The sequence below is a fragment of the Arvicanthis niloticus genome, chromosome 11 (genome assembly GCF_011762505.2).
Source record: "Arvicanthis niloticus isolate mArvNil1 chromosome 11, mArvNil1.pat.X, whole genome shotgun sequence".
NCBI lineage: Eukaryota > Metazoa > Chordata > Mammalia > Rodentia > Muridae > Arvicanthis > Arvicanthis niloticus.
Genome location: NC_047668.1, coordinates 55,400,121 through 55,412,268, shown reverse-complemented (window position 1 = coordinate 55,412,268; position 12,148 = coordinate 55,400,121). Strand labels below are relative to the sequence as shown.

At 42.1% G+C, this 12,148-nt stretch overlaps 1 protein-coding gene across 1 annotated transcript in view; it reads left to right on the top strand.

Annotated features, from left to right (window-relative positions):
- The window catches only part of Rab10 (RAB10, member RAS oncogene family), a 50,837-nt gene extending 42,198 nt beyond the window's left edge, over window positions 1-8,639 (top strand). The window contains exons 4-6 of the mRNA XM_034514020.2: window positions 2,328-2,417; window positions 2,970-3,071; window positions 6,200-8,639. Of these exons, the coding sequence (XP_034369911.1) occupies window positions 2,328-2,417; window positions 2,970-3,071; window positions 6,200-6,283 (276 nt within the window). The 3' untranslated portion in view covers window positions 6,284-8,639. The remainder of the gene's footprint in view (window positions 1-2,327; window positions 2,418-2,969; window positions 3,072-6,199) is intronic.
- Window positions 8,640-12,148: the final 3,509 nt, after the last annotated feature.

The following is a 12,148-nucleotide window of genomic DNA, read 5'->3' as shown; positions in this document are numbered from 1 at the left end:
GTCAGAAGAGAATATCAGATATGGTTGTTTGGCCTGGTGTGGGTGCTGGGAACTGAACTTGTGTTCTCTGCAAGACCAGTGAGTGTTCTTAGCTGCTGAGCCTTCTTTCTAGCCCAGAGATGAGAGAAGCTGTTTTTGCCAGGTTATGCTGAAATCTTTTCTGCAGTGAAATTAAGGCTCTAGCTTAAGTGAGTTGAGGTCTCTAAAAAGAACTGCCCAGGCTGCTACAGGCAGCAGTAAACTTTGTCTCCAGTTCCCTCTTGTATTGATGCTGACATTTAGGTATGCAAAGGGTTTCGTTTAATTGTTTGGTTTGGGTTCAGTCTTTAAGTCCAGGTCTCACATAGTCCAGGTTAGCCTCAGCTCTCTGACCTTAAATCCCTGAACCTCTCATCTCCACCTCCCAAATGCTAGGATTACCACTCCTTTTCTCTAGATTCATTCTGTGTATGAAGGTTTTGTCTGCATGTATCTGTGTGCATGCCTGATGCCATAGAAGTCTGAAGAGTGCCTCAGATGCCCTAGAACAAGAGTTAACAAGTGTGTGTGAGCTACGTGTGGATGCTGTGAATCTAACACAGCCCCTCTGCAAGAGCAGCCGGTGCTCTTGACTGCTGAGCCAGCTCTCCCACCATGGCTTAGATTTAATTTAATGAATGAAGAATTTTTAATGCTGTTTTGACTTGTAAAAATTGGGGGAGGGGTGCTAAAAAGCAGGTGTCAGTTATTCATTAGGTACTTTCCTTTTTCTTAGTTTTGGTATAAGCATATCTCTTGCTTCATATAAAAGGGATAGTGATTAGAAAAAAAGGCTGAGCCAAGATCATAACTACAAAGGTTTCCCACATCAATAGGAATGTCTTACTAAATAAGGAGTGTGACTCTGCTGGGTGTTCCCACTGTCTGGTCTTTTCTGTAGCACTTTAAAGCAGGCTAGCACATAGTGAGGAGCCAGGTCCAAGCCCACTCTTTGTGTGTGTGTGTGTGTGTATGTGTGTGTGTGTGTGTGTGTGTGTGTGTGTGTGTGTGTGTGTGTGTGTGCGCGCGCGCGCGTGCACGCACTATGTAGACCTGGCTGGCTTTGTAATGTACAGTGGATTTCGCCCACCCTTACCTTCTGAGTGCTGAGGTGAAAGTCATGTACTACTACATCCAGCTTTCATTTTAAACATTGTTGGAAATTCTGTTCTAGTCCCTAGTTAAAATTCATTTAATTATTTCTTTAAATACTTTCTTTAAACTCAAATCAGCAGTTTAGGGTTTTAGGGGGGTGTCTTTTGGGGGAGAGGGTTGTTTTTTCAGCTAGGTTTCTATAGCCCAGACTAGCCTGAAAGCCATTGTATAGACCAAGACAGCTTTGAACTTGTGGCAGTTCTCCTGTTTCTACCTTCAGAATATTGGAGTTTTGAATTTGTTTTTAACTAATTTAAATGAGTGAGATCTCCTTATAGCAATGTAGCTGTTAGAGATGACAAGGGCTTTGTTTTAAGGGGTGCGTTTAAATGGTGTATATAGACCATTTGGTTAGCTTGAATATGCATAAGTGATCTGTTTTCAGATATTACCCTTATCTAGCTTTTTGGAGAGAATATGTTTAGAAGTAGACAAGCTCTTCTAGAAGAGAAGTAACGTTTGGAGTGAATCTATCTTAGGGATTGTATGTCTTTTGTTAGGTAGTTTAAGAATTGTAAGTCTTAATAAGGGAAATTTAAAAGCTAGTGAGATAGCTTAACAATTGAAGTGTTTGCTGTGCTCACATCAACTAGGTTCATTCATTTCTCTAGTAATCATAATAAATCAGGTGTGGCAGTGTAGGATTTTTGTTTATTTAGTATGAGTATTTTAGCTGGCTTGTCTGCACGCTATTTGTATGCAGTATTTGTAGAGGCCAGAAGAGGGCATCAGATCCCCTGTAACTATAGTTACAGACAGTTGTGAGCTGCCATATGGGTTCTGGGAATTGAACCCAGGTCTTCTGGAAGAACAGCCAGTGTTCTTAACCACTGAGCCATCTCTCCAGCTCCATGTGTAGGCTTGTGATACCCTCTCTGGGAGGTGGAGACAGGGAACTCTGGGACTTACTCACTGGTTAGCCAGTCTAGCCAGTTGATGGTTCCAAGTTCAATGAGCGACCCTGTCTCAGAATTTAAAAAAAGTCTCTGGTGTCTACATACCCATGTGTGGGTCTGTGTCTGCACCTACACATACACCATGTGTACAGATACATAGAAAAATAACATGGATTTAAGAAACATACAGTCATATTTATAAAACATTAAGTAATCATTCGTGTGAGTATGCAACAGTAATAATGTTTCCCATTTCAGCATGCCAATGAAGATGTGGAAAGGATGTTGCTAGGGAACAAGTGTGACATGGATGACAAGAGAGTTGTACCGAAAGGCAAAGGAGAGCAGGTATGCATGAGCACACAGAGCTCTGTGACGGGGACGGGGTCTGCTTGCTGGCACTGAGCAGCCCTGCCAGCTCTTAGAAAGAGTGCTTATGGAAACACAGCTTACCCTGGGAGAGACTCTTCTACTGTGTTACTAACACGGGGAGGCAGGCACATCTGTGCCTGCTATTTGTTAGTTTTATATAAGCCATGTAAGAGAAATGTGTCAGCAGTTGTTGTTGTTAGTCTTAGAACTTTAATAAGTCAGTTATTAAGATTCTGAAGTTTGTAACTAAAAGACTGTGGAAAGCAGAAATTAGGTATACCACGCTGAGCTTCTAATGTGAGGACAAGATACCTGATTTAGGATGTCTCAAGTAAACTCTCGAGGTACAGAGAGGGTTTTTATTACCTACCTCTCTTTTTAAGATCTTGACTCCTTAAAATGGTCTGTCACATTCTAGTTGACATCACTACTTTCAGAGTACCATAATTGTTTCCTCTAACGTGTTACTGCCACAGTTGGCTGCCCACGTTTGGCAGTTGCATAACATTTTTTTTGCTTCTATTTTAGATTGCAAGGGAGCATGGTATTAGGTTTTTTGAGACTAGTGCAAAAGCAAATATAAACATCGAAAAGGCGTTCCTCACATTAGCTGAAGACATCCTCCGAAAGGTAAGTTCTTTATGCAGCATCACTTCTAAATTATTTTGTCTTTGTTGGTGGTAGTAGGTTTTTGTTTTATACATACCTTTGGCTGGACTGCAACTCTTGATTCACCTATCCTAGCCTTCTGGGTGCTTGGATTGCCCCACCACCCCCTTTGTCTCCTTAAATACAGTATTTACATAGAACATCTTCAGTTTTGGTGCTGTTGTTCCTAAAAGATCACCTATTACCAATAGCTGATCTTCCAGAATAAAGTAAGGAACTTGTAGCTAAATGACCAGAAAATATGGAGCAACCCGAGGTAGGCAGTCAGTGGTAGCTGCTGATATTCACGTCTGGTCTCTGTTTATACTGCACCCCCATGTCCCGACCCCAAATCCTCATGTCTGTTTGATGAATGTGTGATGTTGGTGACCAAACCTGCACAAAGAAGTGAAATTGGGGCTGAGGGCATAGATCATCTCAGCCTATAGGTTGTGACCCCTTTGGGGTGGTCAAATGACCCTTTCACAGGGGTTGCATATCACATATCCTGCATATCAGATATTTACATTATATTTATAACAGCAAAATTACAGTTATGAAGTAGCAACGAAAATAATCTTATGATTGCGGGTCATCACAACATGAGAACTGTACTAAAGGGTCAAAGTATTAGGAAGATTGAGAACCACTGGTGTAGATCATTGGTAGAATGATCTAGAATGGTCTAGTATGTGGGAGATCGAAAGTTCAATCTCTAACTTTCAGAGAATGAGGAAAGGTTAGTGTGGGTAAATACATGAAGGCTATTTATAATATATTGAGCAATGGAAAGCAGGTTAGAGCCAAGCATGATGACACATGTCTGCAATCCATCACTTAGGAAGATGATGCAGCTTGAGTGTATGTTGAGGCCAGCCTGGGTTACAAAGAGAGACCCTGTCTCAAATTTTAAAACAGTAAATGAAAGATCAAGTGAAAGTGTGGTTTCATTTAAAAAGTATATGGTCTTGAAAAACCGAAAAAACAACAACAACCAAAAAAAAAAAAACCAAAAGTATATGGTACCAAACATGAAACACACATGCACAGTTACATATAGCAAAGGAAGATTTGGAAAGGGAGATTTTTTTTTTTTTAATCTCTAAATTGTGTAAACGTTTTAAATACTGTTCTTGCTTCTTAAGTATTAGTTGGGCTGAGGAATCGGGTCAGTGCCAGAGCATTTGGTAGTGCGCCTGAGGCTCTGGGTTCTGTGCCAGTGTAGTGTGCATAGTTCCATGCCAGCGGGGGATGCAGTAAGATACACAGTCTCAGAAGAGAAAGGAAATTAGAGCCCTTTATTTTATACATGAAAATGTCATGGAGACCTACTTTATAAGCTGATCTGTTTCAAAGACGGAAAAGACTTTTGAAGTGAAGCACATTGGCACATACTTAGAATTCCAGCATTTGGATGGTTGAGGCAGAACTGCATTCTGAGATCAAGGTTAACCTGTGTACCATAGTGGGATCCTTTCCTTAAAAGCAAACAAACCCTGAGCATAGTGGTGTACACGTTTAATCCTGGTACTTGGGATGTAGAAGCATGTGGATCTCTGTGAAACGCCAACTTGGTCTACATAGTTAGTTCCAGGTCAGCCAAACCTACATATATAATGAGACCCTGTCTCAAAATTATAAAATAATAATAATAGTAATCTTCACAAATTTAAAGAATCCCTTTGTTTCCTTTTCTGTTGGATTAGCGCCCCTTTCCTGGATGAGCAGGTCTCACTTAAGTTAGAGAAAGACAGACTGAGAGGCCATGAATAACTGGAATCCCATTTATCCAGGAGCTAGAAGTTCCTAGAGAAAGTGAATTCCTGTTGTGTTTTCTTGGTGTGGGCCCTGTTTGAGTTGTTCTTTACTTTTTGTGTATTTTCCTTAAAAGCTGTCTAAGGATCAAAGGCCATAATCAGGCAAGCTCACAGGTATTTGGTGTCTTCATCCTGTTAGTGTAGAGAACTTGTTTACAGGGACGGATCTGTCTTGAGGCAGCAAGAGTGGGCCGAACAGGAGTCTCACTTCAGATTTGCCAGGCTTTCTGAGGGTAGCCTGGGACTTCAGAGCATTGTAATATTTTCCCTTGTTCTACCAAAGGCCTTTTAAGTGGTTTCCATGACAGTTGGGTTGTCAGGCCACCATAGCCTTTACAGTTCTATTTGTGATATAATAAGATTCATTTTCAGGATAACGTTGGACAAGTATAGAGTGATGGAGAGGAGAAATCCACCACCTGAGAGTCTGACAGTTAATGTTTTGGTGTGTCTTGGGTGTCTTGCCCACAGGAATTAGATAACTCATTTTGTCCCCTCCCGTACCACCTACTCATGGTTGAGATTACCCTTTCTGGGGCTGCAGAGATGGCTCAGCAGTTAAGAGCACTTACTGCTCTTCCAGAGGTCCTGGGTTCAATTCCTAGCAACCACATGGTGGCTCACAACCATCTGTAATGGGGTCTGATGCCCTCTTCTGGTGTGTCTAAGGACAGCAACAGTGTACTCATACATAAAATAAATCTTAAAATATCTGAACAGAGAAAGGCCTTTAGGGTCTCTAATGTAAGACATGGCCTAACAATGCCTTTTTGTGATCTATAAATTACAAGTTTTTATTTGGCAGGCCAGGGTTTTTAAAAGCTCCACAGCACACAAACTCAGTCACTGGGCCTAGCAACAGGCAGTTACCATGATGAATTATCTCACCAGCCTTTTAAAACAAAACCAGGCACAGGTCTTGCTGTGTAGCCCAGGCTGCCCTAGAATTATTCTTCTGTCTTCTCAGTTCTGGGATTACAGGCATGTGCCACCGTGTCTGGCTTAGGTGTCCTTCTGTTCTGAAAACTCATAGGTCAGGGCAGAGATGGTTCGAGATGCTTTGTTAATGTTGTCAGGAGATGTCTGTCACACTGTACAGAGGAGGCCAACTAAAGGACAACCAGAAACAGTTTTCACATTGTAACTTATTGCACAGTGCAGGAGCGCCTCCTCATGTGACTATAGTTGCCTTTTGTTATGTAATCTGACATTGCTGTGACTCTTCCTGACAGGTCTGTTTTCATCCATGCCAGTGTTTTCTCATGGGTTACTTGCTTCCTTGTGTTGTTTCAGACCCCCGTAAAAGAACCCAACAGTGAAAACGTAGACATCAGCAGTGGAGGAGGCGTGACGGGCTGGAAGAGCAAATGTTGCTGAGCGCTCTCCCGTCCATCTGCTGCCATCCACCATCCGTTTCTCTTCTTGCTGCAAAATAAAACACTCTGTCCATTTTTAACTCTAAACAGATTTTTGTTCCTCATCTTAACTATTCAGTCCACCTATTTTATTTGTTTCATCTGTGACTGCTTGCGGACTATTATAATTTTCTTCAAACAAAAAATGTATAGAAAAATCATGTCTGTGACTTCGTTTTCAGATGTACTTGCTCAGCTTACCCCTGCACTTCAGTTGTAATATAGTCCAGTTCTTACCAACATTAAACTATAGCAATCATTTCAACTCTATTCTGCAAATTGTATAAGAATAAAAGTTAGAATTAACAATTTTATTTTGTACAACAGTGGGATTTTCTGTCATGAATAATGTGCTTGAGTCCCTATAATCTATAGATGTGATAGCAAAGAAACAAAAGCCAGGAAAACACTCATTTTCGCCTTGAATCTGTACATGGGGTTAATTTTGTCCTGTGCCTTATGTGGAAAGGAACTTCTTTGGTTTTACTTTTTTGTTTCGGTGGAAGCATGTGCAGGAGACATTTCATCCCAACATCAACCCGTTCAGATGCTTGTGGTTTGCTTGGCTGTATCTTTCACAGTAGTTAACTGAGGACAAAGGGTGATGCAGAAGTGACATTTGATTTCCAGTCTCATTCCCAGTGGCCTTGATATTTAAACTGATTCCCGCCACCAGGTCCTTGGGCCACTCTGTCCCTGCGTCTCATCTTTCTGCATGCTGCTTTGTTTGCCCCCACTACTCCTGGTATGAGTTATTTAAAGATGAAAGGTTTGTCAAGTTTAACATTAAGCAGTGATTTACCTTGCTAAGTAAACAGAAGGATAAATTCTAACTGCCTATATCAGATGTCAGTTAATCGGTGTCAGCCCCTCATTTACTCTCTCCTAAAACCTCTCCCGCTGTTTGCCTTCTGTTCCCCTCTCCCTTCCTGTCTATCCATGGAGTTTATGAAATGGAAGAGTTAATTGCATGCACTAGTGTTTGGAGGGTGTTGTGGTTTGTCTTTCTAAATAGGTATATATCCTATTCACTTTCCTAGAATAAAACTCTTAACCTGAATTTGACTAGTCTCCATATGGCAACTCCTCTGGCAGTTCGGTAGCCCAGGAAAGACTGGTTTTAAAAATACTGCAAAGAGCAAGGAGGAGTGGGTCTTAGCAGTGTTTGCCAGATGTGTGGAGATGTGGCCTCTGAAGAACACTTTTGTATTAAGTTGTCTTTACTGTAAGATTTAGAAATACATTATAATATTATTAATTTCAAGTCCTATCTTTATATCCGCTCCGAAAACTTCTGTTACCATGATTTTTTTTTTTTCTTTTTTTTAAAGAAAAAGGACGGCGAAAGGCTTCTCGTGTAAAGCTGAGCTCTCTGGCTCTGTCTGACCATCCTTCTTTCCCCGTTCTAGTTTGGCTTCATTGCTTCTCATTAGGATAGGGTAGGCTAAGTTCCCTATGCTGCTAGCATCCTAAGATGATACCTTTGTGGAAATAATTGTGAATAGCATGATTCATTTCAAGCAGAGGCTGAGTTTAGGACAGCAGCTACCATTGAGAAGATTTCTGTGACATGCATTTTAATGACCTCTTGGCTCACATAAACAATATAGGGACATATCTGTTAAAAGAACCCATGAATTTTTCAGATAGTGCCCTAAAGACAATTTTATATGCCTCACTGGTGGTTCTTAGGGTTTTCCCCCCTCACTTGACTTTATCATTGTTTACTAGTAAAAAGCAGCATTGCCAAATAATCCCTGATTTTCCACTATGAGAAATGCAATGTTTAAGCTTTTGAAGTTGTAGGTTAAACCTACTGTTGTTAGATCTTTGCTGTTTGTGTTGCTTCCCTCTATCTGCAATGTGGCAGTCGCCTCTTTACTTTAAACTTTCTTTAACCCTTAATTCAGTGACTTAAGGTTTGGAGCTACACACTGGGATTTTGGCTAACAGACTGACAGTTTCGTTGTTTGCATAATTATAATCGGCATTGTACAGAGAAAGGATATGGCTACCTTTGTTAAATCTGCACTTTCTGAATATCAAAAGAAAACCAAAAGGGAAATGGAGTATAAATCAATTTTTGTATAATCTGTTTGAAACCTGAGTTTTATTTGCTTACTCTTAGGGCTTTGTCCCCTTTCTGTAAGTCTCTTGGGATCCTGTGTAGAAGCTGTTCTCATTAAACACCAACAGTTCAGTCCATTCTCTGGTACTAGCTACAAATTCGGTTTCATACTCTACTTAACAATTTAAATAAACTGAAATATTTCTAGATGGTCTACTTCTGTTCATATAAAAACAAACTTGATTTCCAACTGTGTGGTTTGGTTTTCATTTATTTTTGGAGTTGGAGATGGAGGGTTGCTTCTGACAACAGTGCAGGAGGGCATCCTGCAAGGCGTAGTAAAGATAGAAGGGCAACAGTTTTGTCAACATCAGCACATGGAAAATGGGCATTTGGAAGAACCCACAAGGAGCAGAATCATCCACAGACAGGAAGACCGCCCAAGCCTTCTCCAGCTCACATGAGTTCAGTGAACCAATGGCCAAGAGAAACCCACTGATGGGCCTAGGGCACCTAGGTGGACTCTCGGTCCTGAAGGATGACTCAGCAGTGTTTAGACGGTGCTGTCCTCTTACTTGGAAACAGTATTTCCAGCCTCATGAACCATGGTTTGGCCTTGCATGAGTATTGGCAAAAAGCAGTGCTTAACCCTGTGTTAAGGCCTGGTCAGTAAAGAGTCTAGCTGCTGTCTCTGCTGGAGAGCAGTGGGGCAAGGGTGGGGGTGAGGTGGGGGGGATGTTTCATGCTTCTAGGTCTCCTGAGTGTTTTTGGTGCTGCTCTGCCCTTTCTCCCTGAACTCACATAACTCCTGGTGATGTCTAGGGTTGACAGTCTGTGATTGTCCCTGTGAAACTGGTGTTGGAAAAAAGGACATAAAGGACATGGTCTTTATTCATAAACCCACTGCCTCAGGAAGCAAAAGTAATCTGTAGCTACTACTTGGAAGGTATGGGCAGGATCAGAAATTAAAGGCTAGCCTCGTTTTTATAGGAAGTTTAGGGCAGCCTGGACTGCCAGTGTCAAGACCCAGTGTCAAAAAGTAATTGCTGGATATTGACTCATGCTTTAGCAGAGGCAGGTAGGTCTCTGAATTTGAGGTCAGCCTGCTTTACATAGCAAATTTCAAGCCTACATGTGAGAGACCCTGTCTCGGTGGTTTTTTTCCATAAGCTTATTAACTAGGAATTTATGCAAGAAGAGCCAGGTAGCTAAGTTGTAGGTAAGTGCTGAGTTACTAGGACAAGTTAAGTCCTAGTAACTTGGAGTTACTAGGAGTTTCCCCAGGAGTATATACATTGAGTCTTAACATATGTAGACTGACAGACTGTTGCCGAGAGATACGCATTGTAAAAGAACATGATCTTAGCTTTTATGAGAAAATCAACTAAATGGACGGATAGGCCATGGGGCTTTACAGTGGTAAGAGCAGTCAGGAAAGCATGTCTAGGCCTGGCATGGTACCTCACACATGTAATCCCAGGAGCTGGGATGCTGAGGCAGGAGACTAACCTGGGCCTGATATCTTAAGACAGTTAATAACTCTTCCAGTCCACCCCCAACCCACCTCCAGGATTCCCACAATAACAAAAAAAAAAATCTATTTGGTTTGGATAAGGAGTATGGATTGCACAAGTTGGCAAGAATTGAATGGAGCCTGCCTAAAATGGTGGCGAAAGTCACTGCATTGGTGAAGCAGAAGAGGGTCTTATGACCCTACTTAGGTATAAGAACCTCCAGTGCCTGTCTCCTAGCTTTATTGGGTTTTTATCGTTTTGTCTAAGTCATCTTGTGACAGAAAGTAAAGCTGTGGGTTTTCAGGTCTTTCGGTGGGTTTCTGAAGCCACCCCAGAAAGCTGATAGTGGTAGTGAAAATGGTTCCAAAGGTGAAGAGATGAAACCCTGCCAGCTTTGTGGGTGGACTTGGCATTTGTAACCAACCAAGTCATGCAGCGTGACTTGTAGAGGGGTGAGGGATGTGAACAAAAGCGTACTTTGCTGGGGAACCCATTTGAAGAGTGAGGTTTCTAGCCAAGATCCATAGGTAGGTCATGCTTCCTGCAGTTTGTAATTTGAAAGAGCAGTTAACTGTGGAAGGGAAGTAGCGTGAGACTCAAGGGCTTGCACCATTAAGAGTTTGGGGGTCCTTGAGCTACCATGTGATAATGTCCCTGTTGTTTGTGTATCATTCATTGGCTACCTGTGAGACAGGGTTAAGTATAGCAGAGACATTTCTATAAGGCCCTAAAATGGTGGCATTTATACAGTTGTGATGAGCTGACTTGCTATAGCTAGAATTTTTACTCCATGGGGAAATTGGTATTCTCATTAGATCTGAAAATAGACTAGTCAGTGTGATTAAATACTCCGGTGAGATGGTGTTGGGTTTCACATAGCCCACTATGGTCTTAAACTCACTAGGTAGCCATGAATGGTCGTGAATTCTTCTGCCTCCTAAGTACAGTGAGTATAGGTGTGCAACACAATGCTTCTGCAGTGTTGGAGATAGACCCAGAGCCGCATGCATATGCGCACATCAGGCAAGCCCCCCCAACAGCTGACTTGCAAACCAGCCCTCTAGTGACTCTCGAGTTACAGGAGTTTAGTGTTAAAGATCACCCATTCACATCGGACATGGGGTGTGTAGGTGGCAGAGCTAATGTTGCTTTGAAAGATGACAGGACTCATAGACCCTCCCATCTGTGTCTCTTAAAGGGCCTGAGGTCACATTGTGAACCGCAAATAATCCGGGCCTTGAAGGTTTTTATTTTTATTTTTTTTTGTTTGTTTGTTTGTTTTAATGTGTATGGGTGTCATGTCTGTATGTATGTCTGTGCACCATGTATGTGCAGTGCCTGAGGAAGCCAGAAGAGGGCATTGAAACTTCTGGGACTAGTTTTCAGATGTCAGTTCACCACTATGTGGGTACTGGGAATTGAACCCAGGTCCTCTGGAAGAGCAGACAGTGTTCTTAACTACTGAGCCATCTCTCTAGCTCCCTTATTTATTTTTTAAAAACAGCCTCACAGTGTAGTGCTGGCTACAGAAGAGTCTCCTGTATGGGGGGGTGGAACAGGTATTCACCCACCTAAGCACAAACTCAGCCATACTTCTGCCTCTCAGAGGTACCTAAAGAACACTCAGGAAATGAATATTCATTAAGAGCTGCTTCAAGGAGTACCTTAGATAGGACTCACTTCTGATTTAAACCTTTAAATATTCATGTGGAAAGGTTCGTGGGTTTTTTTGAGACAGTTTTTCAGGCCTGATAGCCCTGATGTGGCTCAGGCTGACCTTGAGCTTGCAGCTTTCTGCTCCTGCATCCGAGTGTGAGGCTTATAAGTATATACTAGCATGCCTGACTGTTGTGTCTGATCACTCAGCTTCTGCTCCAAGTGTTAGGTCAGAGCTCTTTCCTGTGTTGGTTACTGTTCTATTGCTATGAGGAGACACTTATGACCAAGACAACTTAGAAAGCATTCAGCTGGGTGTTTGAGTAATTACTGGGAACTCATATCTAATCTGTAAACCACTGGGCCCGGCAAGGGCTTGTGAAATGATAAAGCCCATGCTCAATGACCCCTCCTAATCCTTCCCATACAGTTCCACTAACCGTGGACCAGGCTTCCAAACATGAGCCCGTGGGGACCATTCTCACCCAGACCACCACACCTCCAATTCCCACTCTCAAGTTTAACACTTAACCAAGCTCAGAATAGCCGGGCGGTGGTGGCGCACGCCTTTAATCCCAGCACTTGGGAG